General features: G+C 34.7%; 1 protein-coding gene across 13 annotated transcripts in view; it reads right to left on the reverse strand.

The window, feature by feature from the left end:
- Nucleotides 1–831: 831 nt before the first annotated feature.
- Nucleotides 832–18,724, reverse strand: part of eya1 (EYA transcriptional coactivator and phosphatase 1) — a 69,171-nt gene continuing 51,278 nt past the window's right edge. For 12 of the 13 annotated variants that reach the window (XM_039754639.1, XM_039754640.1, XM_039754651.1 and 9 more), the window contains 6 exons: nt 9,365–9,423; nt 9,078–9,238; nt 8,810–8,924; nt 8,076–8,197; nt 6,845–6,945; nt 832–3,265 (listed from right to left, as the gene is read on the reverse strand). In XM_039754639.1, coding sequence (XP_039610573.1) covers nt 3,185–3,265; nt 6,845–6,945; nt 8,076–8,197; nt 8,810–8,924; nt 9,078–9,238; nt 9,365–9,423 — 639 coding nt within the window. In that variant the 3' untranslated portion in view covers nt 832–3,184. Of the gene's footprint in view, nt 3,266–6,844; nt 6,946–8,075; nt 8,214–8,809; nt 8,925–9,077; nt 9,239–9,364; nt 9,424–18,724 lie in introns of those variants that run through there. The other variant, XM_039754645.1, reaches the window with a different exon arrangement.

Consider the following 18,724-nt stretch of genomic DNA (forward strand, 5'->3'; position numbering starts at 1 on the left):
TATGTGAGGTAGAATGCCCAGAGGGGACTGGGCAGTCTAATGGTCTGGAATCCCTACAGATTTTATTTTTTCTCCAGCCGTCTGGAGTTTTTTTGTTTTTCTGTCCACCCTGGCCATTGGACCTTACTCTTATTCTATGTTAATTAATGTTGACTTATTTTATTTTCTTACTGTGTCTTTTATTTTTCTATTCTTCATTATGTAAAGCACTTTGAGCTACTGTTTGTATGAAAATGTGCTATATAAATAAATGTTGTTGTTGTTGTTGTTGTTGTTCAACACACTTGTTAGGAATGTATCTTGAAATTAATTCACAGTCTGATTCCAATTTATATTGGGAAGAATTACGACACTTCAATGAGAATTCTTGGTCCTGAAACACTAACAAGAATCTAAACCCCTTTAGACCACGCATGCAAAATCTGAAAAGGCCATCTGATGGTTTATAATATTTAAAGATCTGTTCCATGATGATTGTTGTTAAAATAAACATTAAGCATATTTTGAAAACATATTCAAAGGAATTGAGCAATGATATGTAATGTGTAATACACAGAAAAGATTACCATGAAAGATAGTACCATTTTAATCTAGGCTCAGTAATGACCACGGACAAATTATAGCACTCAAAATAAAAATGCTGAGTTGAGATGCACTGTACAATATTTTGCACACGTTTTTATATTTAGAGTAAAGAAAATTATATTTAATTTATGCCAGGCAAAACATCACTTTAAATAAATCACCTACCTTTTACATTTTACAAGTCAATTTTCTTAATTTAAACACAGTGAAAAATTCTGTACACAAATTTTGCAGACACAACAAAGCTATTTTTCAAAGTGTGGCTGAGATAATTTATTGATTATCAGTCTGCAGCAATAAGGCAAATAAAAAAGAAATCAACAACTGTTGCATGTAAGTGAATTTAATGGAAAGTGATTTTCTTTCTTATTTATTTATTTATTTTTTACAAAATATTTGAAATGTCTAATGTTATGTTGATCTAGCAGCAATATGTAGCCCCCATTATAAGGAGGTAGATGCAATTAAGTAAAATATTCTAAACTGAAATTGTGCTGAAAAGTCATTGTAGAAAGTAAGAAACATTTGAAAGGTGTAAAACATTAGTACCAACAAGAAGGGGCTAGTCAGCATTTGACTCGGAGTGCTGCAGTGGTTGCAAGGTTTCTGTCATGCCAGTTTCTTCATTTGAGGTCATTCCCTGCTGTAAAGTGAACGTTTCAATGAATGAGGTCACCTACTCCAGCTCCTAATCTTTAGTTTCAGAAATTAAAAACTTAAACAGATGCTTATGATTTACCATTTTCCAGTTTCGTACCTCATTTTGGCTCACTTTCTTGATAAGATTGTGAGTTTTTAATAGCTCTTTTTTTGTTAAATAGCAGCCATAAACGAAAAGACAGACAATAGATAAACAACTAACTTGTTACCATTTGCGCCCGTGAATGTCATGTCACGAGAAGCTGTTTTAATGAAATATTTTGAATAACATTAAATATAAAAGTGGAGGATTTAGAGATACTACTGTAATATGCCAAACCTATAAAAATGAAGAATTGATAGTCAAAGGAAGAAAAAATACACAATGGTAGAAATGTTTGGCATGACAGAAAGCAAAGCCAAGCTATCTAATTAAGTAATTGGTTAAAGCAAAACACTGCAGCTCTCCACAAGGATCACCCATTCTTGCTTAACATTGATTTCATGGAGGCCAGAAATAATTATAACCATTCAGGTGTATAGTTAGTCATTGGGCAGTAAATCCAAATAGTAAATGTGTGCATATATGATGGCAACCCTCTTTGCAAGGTGGCAATCATTCATCAGAATGAGGACATTAACAAAAATTAAAATAATATAATACAAAACATTAAGGAAATCATTTGGACCTTGTTACAAAGACACCCCCACCCCCCCATTTTCAAAAATCTTGTTTCTTTCAAAAAATGTAACTTTCGCCTTGTACAAAAAGTATAGATCCTATGAGGTTGCTATTTATTGTTAAAATACCTCTCAACCCTATTCGCGTATTAACAAAAAAGGATTCCATAATAAAAAAAAATCTAGATTACGTCCTCCATATTCTTGTCACATGATAAGGCTGAGGCATACTGTACGTTTACATTTTCAAAGGAAACAACACAGAGTAACTCGGATAAGAATGGGACATTAAGTGAAAGTGAACATGGAGTGATGATCCTGTTTTCTGTTATATTGACCAGGATGAGACTTCCCCTCAAAAGAGAAAAGCTCATAAAGAGAAAAAAAGAAACTGGACAGAATGAAAGGAAATTGTTGACACATGACATCCATGCTTTTGGTCTTGACAAGACACATTACCACAACAAAAAAAATAATTATCTACATATTTATAATGAACAAAACAAAATCAAAAGTTGCACTTTAACACATCAACACTTTTAAGGCACAGCACACTCTCCTGTGCACTCGGTGCCTCTGATACTTCAATGATAAGGCACTGCTACTTTGCAATAGCCCGTACCTACACAATATGCAAATGAATTGTCCAGTGATTAGAAATTTACACAAAAAAAGACATTTTCTGTACATGATTGTCTTAGCATTGTAAATAAACTTTTTTCATTTAAATTATTAGAAATTATCTTGCATTCACTATATGACGTGATGGAATTAGATGTGCTTTGCATTGTCAAAAGGCTCAATTGGGCACAAGGTTTCCCTCATAGAAGTTCATAAATAAAAAGAACAAAGCACTGTATCCGGGTATTTCCGTCAGAAAGTCATTTGCACATGCAAGTGTACTCCACTGTTCAGTTAAGCCTTCAGGTGGACTGACTTTGTGCAATGTGAAGTCTTGTGAATAAGGGAACTGTCATTAGCTTTCGTGTTTTTCACAGGTGAGAAGCCTTTGCAGTGGCAAACTGTAGGAACAGTCAGTCTTCAAACATTTGGATGGCTTTTTTTTAAAAATAGCAGATTCACAGCACCTGCACTCTCCTAACTTCTTTCTTCTCAATTTGGAGAAAGGTGAAAGGTTAAGACAAATGGTGGCCGTATGTCAACACTCTGAACCTTTTGCGCAGTTCCAAGTCAGATGGTGACACAGGACGCAGGAGGGCTGGCAGTCTGTGGGCTAGCGTAGGATGAGGCCCCAGGGTTTCAAGTGGCTGCAGTTGTGCTACAAATACTCCAGTTCCAATGCATGATGAAGAGCCATTAGGTCAGAGTGACTAGAGATCCGCCAAAAGGGCATATTGTGCTGTGAGCAAAGCAAACAAGAAGTGTAAGCAAACACATCCTACTCTGAAAAAACAACTAAAGCTGTTTTGAAAAGTGAGCTGCTTGACACTTAAAGCCAAAACATACAGTTAACAAGGATGTGCTCCTAAATGCAGAGACAAGGTTAGTTGACATTTTCTCTGGCTCAAAGATTTTTAGCCTTGAAAGTGTTATTAATGCTCATACACATAACCATTAAAAATAACATTATTAATATGTCATCTTCTATTTTTTGTGCAACAATTTCATATTATTTATTATTTACATATTAACCAGTGAACAAAATAGAGAGGAGCACTGTAACTACAGCTTAAGGATGACAGATTTTGATCCACTCTGAAAATAACAAATATGTTCTTCTGAGAATTGCTACTCTTACAGGTGGTTTTAAAGTGAGCACCTCAAAGCTGGTTTTGAAGACTTTCTCTCGGTCCATTACCATGGCTTATCAAAGGTAAACAGTCTAGAAAGGAATGCTTTCCTCTTAGAAATTCTTGCACTGACCCCATAAATAGTGGTTTCCTTTTGTTGTGTAAATTGATGTTACTTTAAAGCGAAAAAAAAAAAAGCTTAAACAAATCTTTTTGTCATTCATTGCCTTAACCATGCTATATAATGAGCCAGAGAAGAGCTGTGTTATTGTATGTCTGCGAAATGAAAAAAAGGTGAAAGATAACTCCACTGCTGAAATATGGAAAGAAAGTTAAATACACAATATTTCTGCAGTTAAGCCTTTATTAGACCTGAAGAAGGCTCAGCAGCTCCAGCTGCTAAAATGTTTTTAAACATTCTTTTCATTTTTCAGTATGCAACATACTGTATCTACAATATGTATTTGTATGCATGTAATATGTTTACAGTATGTGAATATATATTCATGGTTTTGATAACAATTGATTCTTTTTATATCAAGTTAGCATTAAATGGATTTTAAACATAGACACAAGACATTACTAATGTTGCAAATGACAATTGGTGCTGGAAATTGCTGCATGTATTACTCACGCATGACTACAAAGCCCCCTTTTCAGCAGATATTACTCCAGTGTCCTAATGGTAAATTTTCTTAGCTTATTCTTAAAGAAAGTTGAAATACTATTTGGTAATTAGAGAAACATTTGTGATTGTGTTAGCACAACTAAAAACTATTATTCTGTTTAACAAAACAAGTAGAGTGCTTTCCATTGGGTTTCAAGGTAGTGGCTTTCCTAAATTTCAGTCCTGGGTTCAAGAATGGGCAAAACAAAATTGCTTTCTCAAGAAACATGTCTGTCTACTGTTGTTTTGCAAAATGAAGATTATTCCATGGGACAGTTTGCCAATAAACTGATGATTTCATACATTAGTGTCCACTACTATCTTGAGAGATGAAGGAAGACTTGATCTAACCTGGACAGAGAAAGAAGTACCAGGCTCACAACTACACAAGAGGGTAGATACATCAGAGTCTATAGCTTGAACACCAGAGACAGTTGGGTGCGTCCTTAAATACTATCTATCTATCTATCTATCTATCTATCTATCTATCTATCTATCTATCTATCTATCTATTTGTCTGTCTGTCTGTCTATAAAAATAAAACTAGGGGGCAGAAACCATATTATACAGTAAATATATAAATTTCCTCGTGTTACTGCTTTACAGCTAGGACCATAGATACCTAAACAAAGATAAATGGGCATCTCTAAGGAAACAACAATACTGATATAAAAAGAGTGAAAAAGGAGACAAGGTAGGGTCCAAGTGGGTAAGTAATAAAAGGATCTATTATATTATAATATGAGTTTCTTCCTACCATTTTTCTGATTTTTTTTTGTAAATTAAATACATTTGCGCTACATGTGTGAATGGTGATTGAGCGTATAGTCAAATTATCTCTGTGATTTATTGCACATGTAGATAGAGTTATAGTTCAATAGGGTTTACTTGCCAATAGAAGACATCACAATTTCAGTCTGCCTACTAGTATACCAAAGTTTAAGTTTACTGTCTCTTTCTCTGTAAGCATGTATATTTTGCATATTACAAACATTTATTTCCTTGGTCAGTGTCAGGAAAATGGGGTGAGGGCATATCCTGACAGCAATGGATATTAGATACCATCCTGCCCTGGAGTGGATACCACTTCATTGTGAAAGCCCACAAACATAACCGCATATACACTCCATTTAGAATTAACTCTCAGCATGACTAAGAGATTTGTGATGATTGAAGGATGTTGAATTCTCTGTAGGAAAGCCATGTTTTTACAGGAAAAGTATAAAAGTTCCCCCTGTATACAATACTTGCACAATATGCGTCAATATATTAGTTTGTTTATGCCTTTTAACGTGATAACTTGGGCAACAAATTTACGTTCACTGGAATAAATAGTTTGTCCGATTGCCAACTACCTAAACGTAGTGTAGCACTGTGGCTGCTATCAGCCTTGACATTACTTATTTTTGAATAGATTTGAGTAACTTTGGAATTATCATTGCACTCCTCTGTTAATCATGCTGACCATGTTGTTTTTAAGCATATTAGTAGAATAAGCCAAGAATAAATACTCCTTGGAAGTTTGTTGGTTTTACTCTTAACTTTTAATTTATAAAATACAATTGTTCTGCTTATTTAATTATCCACAGTCGTAGCCTGTCTGGACATGTTAGCACTTTTATAGTGCACGCATTGAAAAAGCTTCCAATTGAAAACAGACAGACCAGATGAAAGAATGCTCTTTTTTCTTTTCTTTTTGTTAATTTGCACCTACTAATTTCAGAGGTCTTTCACTTTTCCTTACCTTTCACTGCACTTTCACTGATAATAAAAATAACTGTCAGGTAAAACAGGTCAGGTCCATGCCTGTTAGTTAATTAACATTTTCAAGGATGTGGTTATTGTGAGGGAATTTCAAAGCCTCTTAGAAAAGCTGAATACACAATTCTTGTCACCAGGCAGCATGTAACATAAATCTCCTGATACGAACAACAAAAGAAGTACATACTCAGATGTTTAAGAGGCTGAGCTGCAATCATACTACATCGTGGTATATATCAAAGCTTTACACCAGTCATCTTTTCTTGCTCCTTTTCTAAAGTACTTGTCATTTGCTTACATATCCTAATTTCAACAACAAAGATATAAGCCTCTTAAATGGCTGTTGTATTTATGGGCAGCTACTCCAATGCATACCTGAATGGGCTTGCATTGCAATGAATGTCTTTATTCAAGCTTGATGTGCACAGCAGCAAATTCTGTCTAATTACAATGTACTGTCCACTCAAAACTACTGACATTTTTTTTTCTCCTTCTATCACAATTCATTTAGCTTTATTATTAGGAGTTTAAGTACTGGGGACACTTTGAGTTCACGGCTTATCACAAAGCAGCCTAAAATTTAAAGACTAAATCGCTTCAGATGCCGCTCCAGCAAATTCTCAGAAGTAGGGCATTCCAAAACAAAAATTACAATGACGTTTCTTAGGCAGGAAGAATGCTTATGACATTTCTGACCTTCTTATAAATGTACTTCATGCTGTTAAGCAATATGTTATGATCGATATGAAGTTTAGGTTACCTTTTTTGATGCCTGTTCTTCTTCAACACCATCTCCCACTACCACATAAACTACTTTTCTTCCAAACCTCTGAATTATTCTTTCAAAGCAGCTTTCTTTCCCTGAAGACAGAAATGAGTAATCAGTATTACAACTCTGTAGGTAAGAAAGTCTCAACCACTAATTAAAATAAAAGTTTAAAAAAAACATTACTTTAGCACTTTTACTAAAATCAAAACTTGCACACAGACGCTACTTAAATCGGGTTTACAAAAATCAGCACACAGCAGATTATTCTAAGTCGTAGCTTGACAACTATTTCCAATTTGTGTATCTTCTTCCTTTAAATAACTGAACAAAAATGATTGCAGAATTATATTAATCTGCAAAAATATTTTCATATGAAAAACAGAAAAAGGAGAGTTACTCTCCAGGCTTGGCTCCAGGAAAATAATCCCAGTCTGATTAGACCTTTTTCCTTAGAACCAAACATCAGACATCTTATATGTTCCCACTTTTCGGCACACATAGAAAAATGCATAAAAATGTTTCATTAACTGTCTGTAGATTACTCATCAACATTTTCAAAATACACTAAATGAGATGTGAAAAATGTAATAGTCTGTAGAGTAAACAATCTAGTGCATTTGTCTGATAGAACACAGCTCATTTCACTGAAATGTTTAAAGGAGGATGCCTGACTTCACAAAGCTACTTAGCTATCTTATTTTTGTACTTTCACTTGGTAAAAATGGAACAAAGGAAAACCCCAAATCATCTTCTAGTAAATAAGTTAAATAGTTATCTCTTCTCTGTGTATACAGTATATATAATATTTGTCCATCTATATCTCTACATACTGTACATCTATAAAAATATAATAACACACAACATAAATAACAGTCTTAGACCCACATAATCCAATTCAGAGTTGCTGGGGGTCAAACCCTATGCCAGTAGTATCAGGAGCATTCAAAAACAAGTTACAGGGCCCACTTGGTACCAAATGAGAGTTTCCAGTTAGCCTAACATTCAAATCTGATACAAACTGTACATTGACTATGACTGGGTGTGGGATTAGAACCCAAGATTCATAACTAACCACAGCCTCACCAGGCCGGCCTGTACACACAAGTAGATCGATGGATAGATGAATGCATGCATGTGTATACAGAATGAACTCATTACACATATAAATAAAAAAAAAAAACTTTTTAAAACTATTTTTACAAGATATGGCTCTGCAACTTACCTATTTTAGTTGCACTATAAATATTTTCTATTGGAAATACTATGCCTAGTCCGTAAAGAAGAACTTTTGCAAGGGCAGGTATAAGTTGCGTTGTGGTTACCAGGATATTCACACAGTTTGATCTGTAAGAAAATGTAACTGTTAAAAAAAAAAAAAAAACAAGAAAAAAGAAAATCTCTAAGTTATGTTGAGAAACCACTAGGATTATTTAATATTGCTCATTATTAATATTGTTATAGTATGATTTTATATATATTTATATATATATATATATATATATATATATATATATATATATATATATATATATATATATATATATATATATATATATATATATATATATATATATATATATATATATATATATATATATATACATACATACAGATAACATTTACAGACAGGCAGTGTTGCAGAGTGGCTAGGGCATTAAACCTCAAAACTATCAGTTCAACTCACACACCAGCTTTCTTTATGACCCTGAATAAGTCACTTTGTCACTTTACCTGTCTGGGTGCCAGTGGTTAAAAATATATATCTAGGTAATCATAATGCATCCTGATTTTGCCTGTTGCTTTAGGTTGAGGCATCTTCATAAATACATATTAATGATTTCTTTTTTCAGTTTAAATATGCCCAACATCCCTGAACTGGATTTAAGGGGTTTAGAAGTACATGATGTTTTTATATGACATAACTGAATAACATCCAAGGATGATGGCATATCATACCTGGAGTGAATTAACGTGAGTGCTTTTAGTGCTAGAGTTAACCAGGAGTCTGTGAGTGCCTCAATCTCTGCTCGCAACTGTAGCCAAGCTTCTCTTTTAGCTGGACCCAACAGACCTGTAATGTCACAAAAAAGAATTTAAGAAACTGTTCTAACCTCTAAGAAATTGAAGAAATAAATTCAATATCATTGCATTTTTTTTTTTAGCACATTAGATGTCCAGACTAATTTGGATGTCCTGTGCAAAGATTTGAGGACTAAAGGCTTACCGCCAACGTTATTTTTGTAGGTAGTATATATTTCTTTTACACGTCTATATCGGAAGGCCAGTTTTCTCATCCAGTCAACACCTCCTCGTACACCAGTTGCTAAGCAGAGATTGGCACTTGTGGCTGCCGCGTGGAAACCATCGGTGCCAAAGTTATATGTGCTGTTAATAAACACAAGCAAAGAAGTGGTTAACCAGCTTTAGGAAAAAACAAAAAAACAAATGAAGAAGTGTCACTCAGTCAACAGTCAAAATGCTAAGTGTTAAAAAGTGCTGTTAACTACCTACCTTAAATCTTGCCCATTGTCGTCTGATGATACATCATCAATATGGACTTGATCACATTCCTACATGAGACACAGAAGATACATATGCAACGCTTTTAATTTTGTTTATATCTTACTGCATATTTTTGCTTCTTAGGTGTAGATAATCCAGCTGAAGTACAAATACAATATCTGGATTGCTGCTGTACAAGATAATTAAACTTTTCCACTTTTTGTGTCAGTATTTCAATCATAATTAGGCATAGAATATACCACTAGGTGGCACTGTTGACAAATCACCCTCTACTATGACCAGTTTTCTACGAGACAAACAACAGATTTTTTTTTTTTATATATACAATATAAATATATATATATATCATAACAGGACACACAATAAAATAACAACCACTATTTGTGGTCTTTACTGGGCCTTTTTATCCTTTAAGAAACTTGAATCAACCCTGATGATAGCTGGTCCAGTCAGAGTACTGGGTAACAGAAACCAGACACAGCTAAATGTAATGTACTACAAAAATTGAGCTTGATGCTAACCGCCAATGAAATTATGACCTCTGATTGCTGCTCAACCACACACCAACACAGCCTGAGGTTATTTTGGGGGGGAGGGAGGGTGGGGAGGTGGGGGTTGGGGGGAACAGGAGGCAGACAGAAATCTGTTCTTGGTTTTCCCTTTATAGGAGTCACATTTTTTCCTTTTATAAGTACAGAATGCAAGTAAGTTTTGCATGAACAGCCAAATCTACAACTTTCTGACGAAGGGGGATGGGGATGTTTTCATTGCCAACCGCATGCAATTGCTGCTACTGCAATATTAAACATTTACATTCCATCCAAGGTAACATTGATTTTCACATAAGAAAGGGGTATTTCTTAATTATTAATTGCAGATAGGGCCTTTGACACTTTTTTATTTACATTTTCACCAGTCTCTTTCAAACATAATACATAAAATAATTATATGCAATAACTTTGAACAACATCTGTTTGAACTTAAAAAAATAACTTATTTCAAAAGATGCAAGGCTTTCATATTAAAGTTTTTTTTTTTTATTGCAGCCAACAAGTCAGGAAATCGATGATTTTAACAATGTCATTTTAATTCATAAATATAAATATATTAAGAGAACAGCACCCCAGCAGAAGTACATTTCAAAGCTTCTAATAAGTGCTGCTAACATGCTTTTAGGTTAGCACTACTTGGCACTGCTGTGGTGGTGCTGGTTGTGAACTTACCTCTGGCCCTGGCTTAAAATGTTGTTAAGCGACTTTATGTTCTTTTCTAAATGTACAAGATTTAACTGAATTATAGAGCTTTGGGTATCTGTGTAACTTTGGAGGAAATGTGTGCACATTATCACATTGGTAACACACTAAACTGGCCCTAGTGTGTGTTTGGTGCGTGAGAGTGTGTGTGTCTGTGAGTTCGCCTTACAATGGAATTGGTGCCATCTCCAGGGTTTGTTCCTGCCTTGCGTGCCGTGTTAGCTGGTACAGGCTCCAGCTCATGCGACCCTGGTATGGATTAAGTGGGTTCAAAAATGACATGACACTGGTAATAGCTCGGATGTACCCAGCACAGATCTTTATTTTCTTTTCAATGGTGTCACACCAACTACGTAAGTGTACATTTTGAGGATCTGCTTGCAGTGTGCAGTGTTTTGTGGTGGTGTCTTTTACAAATGGTGCCGTATAATTTAAAAATTGGTTAATTAATGGAACAAAATTTGTAAAAATGAGTATCCAAATAGTAAAAATGAAAAACCGCAAGCATCAGGAAATAATTTAGTCAAGAATATGGTTATCAAGGTCAATCTGTCAGGAAACCATAAGTTTCAGAATGTTCAAAAGATACAATATTAAAACTAGACAAATATACTGAAACAAAGAGAACAAACGACTTAATGAAATTAGGCAAGAATGATCATCAGGAGACTGCTTATAAGCATCAGCAAACAACAAATGAGGTGTGTGAATTGAGAGCAATGTATTTTAATGTATTTATTAATTCATTCATTTTTCCAACTCGGTTATGACGCATGGTCATATGGGAGGAGACCAGAATACCTTGAGTAAATCTGCTTGAACACAAGAATAATCTTGAAGCTTGAAATGCTCCCAGGACCAGAATATAAATCTAGGAATCTGGAACAGTTTGTGTCACTGTTATCAACCTAAATAGAACACTTGCATGTTTATGGCTAGTTGTGAAAGCAGAAACAATCCAGCAAGAAGTAATGCAGTATATAATCCGGTTTTGCTAAATGCAATGAAAATGACCTGATTATCCAAAGGTTCCATTTCATGAACAAATGTAAACATATTTAGTTAATTGTCTGTCAAGAATGTGATCTTGACAATTTCACAAAATGGCAGAAAGTGTTATTACTTGGTTAACTGTGGGTCATGGTCTTCATCAAAAGTTTTCCTGCCTTTATGGTGGCATAAGGAAAGAGAAGAGTCTGCATTTACATATTTCCATATTTTTTTCCCTTATTTCTATTGCAAGATGTTTATTTAAAGTATACTTATGCACATTTTTGAAAATAATCTGATTCACAGCTTGAATTTTAATTATTATAAAAAACATTCCTCAAAAATCTTATAAATGAATGACCTATAGTCTGACATGACAACAGCATACATTTATGCTGCAAGTACATTTCCATTTTCACTTGTGAGTGACTGTTGCAAGCAATAGCTTTTTGTTTTTATTCAGGATCAATCATTCACTCTATTTGATGAAATCTAATAGATTTTTTTGAATTATTCATTTTGACTCAGGCCACAAAGAAGCCTGCATTAAAATGACCGGCAAATTTTACCATTCTGGCAAGGAGATTCTAAAGGGATATACTGTACAGCTGGGAAATGAGCTGTTCAACCCATAAACTGTAACTGTAATGTCATCTGGGAAAGTAATTTATCGCCTTTGATTGTGAAAGGTGGTTAGTCCCATCTTTAAGCACACAGGTTTAATTTAGAAAATGTGGAAAGTAGTGCATTTTTCCAAGATATGGAAGTTAGAGAACTTCCAATAAAACAGTGCTTGCTCACCCTTTATTGTCATTTGATTTATTTTTATTACTCTTTCTTTTTATTCTTATCTAAAGATGAGTATTCTAATCTTTAATCTAAATGTGGAAAACTATTCTCATGGCTAAAATATTTTGAATTGGGTTCTTTTATAAGGAAATGAGACAAAAGAGGTTACATCTATGAATAGTGAATACAAAAAAACAATTAAGGCATAGTAAACATGAAATAACAGCTTTTGGAAAAATATTGTTAGGCATATAGATATAGATAAGGTGGCAAAGAGGTGCGGTGGTGAGTATTGCCCCCGCATAGCGCCAGAGTCCTGGGTGCTAATCCCTGTCCTAGTGACTATATTGAGTTTGCTCCATGTCATGTCTATATGGGATTTTTATGGATACTCTAGTTTTCTTCCCACATCCCAAAAATGAATGTTAGGTGAATTAGTGACCATCAAACTTGGGCTGATGTACATTAACACATCCTGCAATGGACTGCTGTTTCACTCAGAGTTGATTTTTGTCTTGTACCCTGTCTTCTTGTAACCCTGCATTAGAGTAGATGGATTTGAAAATAAAACCTGAAAATATAAACATGTGTTGCAATCTGGTTATTGATAGTCATGTGAACAGATGGAAAGAACACCGAAAATAAGAATGCTGTTTAGTTTCTAAACATGTTAATAATATAGTGTAGGAGCATCCTACATGAAGAACTCTTTTCTTTGGGACTCTTGTTGCATAGCTCTCTGAGTTGGTTGGTAGATGAGTAAAATATATATAAAAATATAGCAGAGTAGTGTAATTAAGTAAACATGTTCAATGATACATTTACATTTATGTTGGAATTGGAAAAATTAATCACTTTCAAACAAATAGTCCACTGTGATTTGGAAAACGACTGGAATTCAGTTTATGAATATACATATGTCTATATGTCTCTTACATAATTCACTTAAAATCCATTGATCATTGTCTTAAAAATCTGAGTTTCAGCAAGTACAGTGTTTGCATATGATCTCATTTTCTCCACATTCATGTTACAATGAAAAAAAGGCTTTACTATCATTTTACAAATTAAATCAACTTGCTCTATAAATTCTTCCTCTGATTAGCTTTCAACTTGCATTTGAAAGATACCAAAACACAAAAATGACTTCCTCGTTTTAACTTTATGCAAACCTGGCCAATTGCTGACGTTACTAAATTCCTCCTTAATGCTGCAGCGCGGTAATAGCAAGAGCTTTAGACCATAAAGTGTGTGTGTGTGTTTTTTTTTTTTTATTTTACTGGTTCCCCTCTGAACAAATTTTTCATCTAGCTGGATTTGTGGGGAACGGAGAGAGAGCGAGAGAGAGAGAGGAGTGAGGAGAAACTCAAACCAGCTGTTCTTTAACAGAATTAAAATCTTGACCCCCAACCCTTGCTCTAATACATCCATTTTCCAGCCAAGCCTCTCCCAGCAAGCCACAAGATCCAAAAAGGAAAAGACTTTGACCTCATAACCTTCTCCTCCTCTCCTGAGGTCAACAACTTCAGATAAGGGGAAAAAAAGAAAGTCGATGTGGCCTCACAGGAGGTCTGAGAATTTAATTTTTTTAAGATAGCCTGCCAATTGAAGACATGCTTCAGGAACTCCTTAAGTTGTTTGTGTAATCTGTTTCAGGACAAAGTCATGAACGTTTCTGTAGTACAGGGTGCTGCCAATTTGTCATGGACAGCCTTCCTTGAAGGGTCCGTCATTTAATGTTCTTTTTTATTGTGAAACCACATTATGTTTTTTATTCCCTTGATAATCTCAGCACAATCAGAAGAAAAAGAATAGCTAAGACCATGAAAGACAATGAAATACCAGAAAAAATGTTAATCCCATGAAAAGGTGCAGGGAGTGTTTGTGAAGTATGTATAGCAAAGGCAACACCTAAAATTGAACAATTAACATCATTAGAATAGAAATTCCTCTCCCCACAAGTGATTTAGCTGCAAATCTTTAAATGACTACAACCCATTATCTTTTAATTGCATAGAAAATAATTTATTGAAACTACACTTCTTAAATGCTAAGTCTTTATTTTCCTTGTTTCCTATATGAACTTGCTAAATAAAGCTGGAGGCGGCACCAATGTTGTATTTTGATGTGGCCTGCTAAGCTTGCCTATTCAAAATTCTTCAATGAGAAAACACAACACTGTTTTTTCTGACTCTGGCCTTTTTCCGGGTGCATGCGGTGTAAGTTTATTATTTCTTCATAGTAAACATAAATGCGCTTTGACGTTTGACATAGGACTTATTGAAGCTCAGACAGTGGAAAATGTAGTCATGAAACCACAATATCCCTTGTCCAAATCTTAGCCATTCTACATTGTATGTGCTTAGCCAAATTATTATTCTGCCTGTGCTGAAGTGATAGAAATATTGACTGTAAACTTCACTCTTCATATAAAATGTTTAAATATGGATTTCATTATAAAAGGCACCATGTAAAATAAAAGTCAACTGACTGTATGCACCTCCCATTATTTCTTCACAGTAAAAACAGTTTATTTTTTCTATAACCTTCAATTGTGAAGATGACTTTAATATAGTTTAAAAGTCAATCTATCAAATAGGCAAAAAAACTAGCAATATATTTAATGCAGATTTACAAATGTAACATCAGGGTAGACTGATTGCCAATGTATAAGTCATGCATTTAAAAATAAAAGCCACCTATCAATTATTTTTAACATGCTTTACCCAGTTAAAGGCCAATGAGTTGGAAAGGAGCTCAAGAAGGAACTAACCCTAGATGATGCATCATTTAATCACAAGGTGTGCTTGTACACGCACTCAAGGACCCTCTTATACCGAGCCAGTTACAGTAACGCCTTAACAAATTACTTGTTCCCAATATTTGGTACACTGGTTATTTTCTCATGGGCACTGCTTATCCATTTTAGGAATGCAGAGCCAAAGTTCATGTCAAAAAACAAAATAACATTAATTGAAAGACAGTGTAGCAATTGATAGCTGCTATGATTTTGAAACTACCACTCTTTTGAAGTTACCTCTTTTAATCTGCAGTCTTTTTACTACAGAACTTATTCTCCTTATATGGAAGGCATCTTTCAGGAAAATACTTTTTCAAACTGTGGGTAGGACCTCCAAGTTGAAGGATGCGTAACATCTAACAATTATGTGAACACCTTTGGCATTCAAATAAACAATTTTTTTCTTATCACTCATAAAAAATCTCTTTACTGTATCATAACTTAAATGTATCTGTATCTACATCTATATCACACCCTAAGCATTAATGTGCAAGCGTCTTAAAATTAACTTGGAAAATAATAACTAAGTAGAACCCATATTTTGGAAAATTACATATCATTTAATATAGACAGGTAATTATTATCATTAACAAATATTTTGAAGGTGAATGATTCATACAGTGAAAGTGATAGACACTTACTTGGAAGCGTCTTGTGGTCCACAAAACCACAGTGGTTAAGCTTACCACCTACCATACACCAGCTGAAGCGTGTCTCGATTGCATTCCAACAGTAGAGAAAGGAATCGGTGATCCCTGTGATTACTCAGAATTAGCAACCTGCAGTCTTCTGAATTCTGTCTTCCTAGCGCCTTGGTTCACCTTCCTAATTTACTGTTCATTTCTCTGCACCTCACACAGTTAACCGTTCTCTGGAGGCCTGCTAAACTGCACTTTAATTGTTATCACCTCCATTTTTGAGAAAGCCACTCTGTTTCATTTTGCTGACTCGTTAATGTGAAGAAAGGAAAGTGTTATGATACCACACATTGACTGCAGGGAGGCATGCACCACTCAGTCAAATGAAATCTAATCGTGTCAAACTCATTCAGCTATTTTTATTTTATGGTATGCTTATTTATGGTCAAAAATTATGATTGAAGATTGTTTTCTTTAAAAATATCAAAAAAAAAAAATATATAATCATTCTCACAGAATAAATTTGCTAAATTTAGTGTTAGTCAGGTAACAACCTTGATACTTGCTTTTGAAATGTAAAATATTTTAACTCGTGCAGGTACATGTATTATGATTCTACAGTAAGTTACTTTGATATACACCTGAAAAAATGTTGAGATAAATTAAACAAAATAACTTTCTCATGTGGGCGGCACGGTGGCGCAGTGGTAGTGCTGCTGCCTCACAGTTAGGAGACCCGGGTTTGCTTCCCAGGTCCTCCCTACGTAGAGTTTGCATGTTCTCCCCGTGTCTGCGAGGGTTTCCTCCGGGCGCTCCGGTTTCCTCCCACAGTCCAAAGACATGCAGGCTAGGTGGATTGGCGATTCTAAATTGGCCCTTGTGTGTTTGTGTGTGTCCTGCGGTGGGTTGGCACCCTGCCCGGGATTGGTTCCTGCCTTGTGCCCTGTGTTGGCTTGAATTAGCTCCAGCAGACCCCCATGACCCTGTGTTCAGATTCAGCGGGTTGGAAAATGGATGGATGAACTTTCTCATATTCATTTTGATTGACTAGAGCCCTGCAAATAGCTGATTCCTGTCTAGCATGCATTTTTGCTTACTTAGGCTATACCCTCTAAACCAGAATTTTTATTAAGCAGGTTTGAGCATGTTATGCTATCTTTGCTTATTAAATTTTATGCTAAGTATATTTTCACATCTCATTCTACTTACATCTGTTCTCAAATGCAGTATTAATAGTAGGGTACATTTTGTTTAAGATTCATTTTTTATAATAGAAGATGACATGACATTCTCAATTTCACTTCAACTAGTTTGCCAGGGTCTAAATAGTAGGCATCAACCACAAGGGAGTACCCAACCCTTAATCAGGAACCAGTTCATTGCCCACACACACACACAATGACAAGTACACTCATTTTTACAGATTTGGGAATGTCAGAAAAAAGTCCATGCAGTTAAGGGATGAACGTGCAAATTCAACACAGACAATAATCAGACAACCCAAGATAGAATCCATGAAGCAGCAGCCCTAACCAATCCATCACTGTGCTAGCTTCTATCTAAATATAATAATAAAAACACGGACTAATGCATTTTTAGTTTTTTTATACAAAACAAATATTTACAGTGAAAAGTTAATTTGTGTATATAGTGTGATTCGGTAATCTGTTCTTTGTTATTGTCTCTTTTATTCAAGAAACATTATGCTTTTCTGTTTTGTTTATGATTACAGGAAAAAAAGTTACCAGAATAAAAAAATCTGCTGTGGGACATGTAATATGTTGTGTATTGACTAAAGCAATATTCATTTAAATAAGTGAAATGGCTTCAAACCATTCCAAAAAAGGCAAAAAATGTTTCAGTAAAACATAATTCGTAGTCATTAAAAAGTATATACAAGACACAGCATAAGAAAAATCTACTGTATTTCTTTCAGATTTTTATTAGCACAATGCTAGCAACAAATATTTAGAGCTTTTCTCAATAATAATTTGTGAGCTGTGTGGCAGGAGCTCAGAGTTTTGGTTTAACACATTGTGATGCATGCAAGCTTTAAGATGTGTTTTTAATACAGAGTTGTAATATTAAAACAAAAGTGTGTACTGTACATAAAGACGACATGTCTCAATGGGCACTCACTCATTTATTTGATTTAAAAATGTATAGTGAACGTGACACACTTCAAGACTCGACCTTCTGCCTGTCATACAGTGTATGCAAACAGATGTACAAATGAATTTAAATCTACAGATGAGAAGAGATCTCCCAGTATTTTAACCAGTACAGCTGAACATAGTCCAGTGTTACACTTAAATTAATGGAAACTTTGGTGCAAAGATGGAATTAGCAGCTTTTAATTTGTATTTAGTAAATCTTAGAAACCAAACATCTGCTATAATGAGGATGTCTTTTTACCACAAAAATCACTACAGCATGACTGATCTATGGAAAACACTATTTATACAAGAAACTGGTAATTGCTACAGCTAATTCTACAAAGTGCTGAACAAAGCTTAAATAAACCACATTCTTAGCAACAAATATATAATCTCACAGGGAAACGCAAAAAGGAATAATGAAAAAAAAAATATTAACGAAATACGCCAACAACTTTGTATCTTACAAAGCACTACACTCAGCAGCACATTGCACTCAGTTTCCTGCTTTCAAGCATTTTCATTAATTTCTCAGTGACAAAGTACAGAGCACTGGAACCAGTCCCCACAGAAAACAGATGATATCTGAAATATACGTTATGTTAGAATACCAGCGTACAACAGGGGCACACACAGGGTTAGATTGCTACACATGAAGGCCTTTTCCACTAACTTGAATTTTCCATCTGATTAGAAAATCCATTGCTATTGAAAGCTAACGA

This window comes from Polypterus senegalus, chromosome 5 (assembly GCF_016835505.1).
Source record: "Polypterus senegalus isolate Bchr_013 chromosome 5, ASM1683550v1, whole genome shotgun sequence".
Classification (NCBI taxonomy): Eukaryota; Metazoa; Chordata; class Cladistia; order Polypteriformes; family Polypteridae; genus Polypterus; species Polypterus senegalus.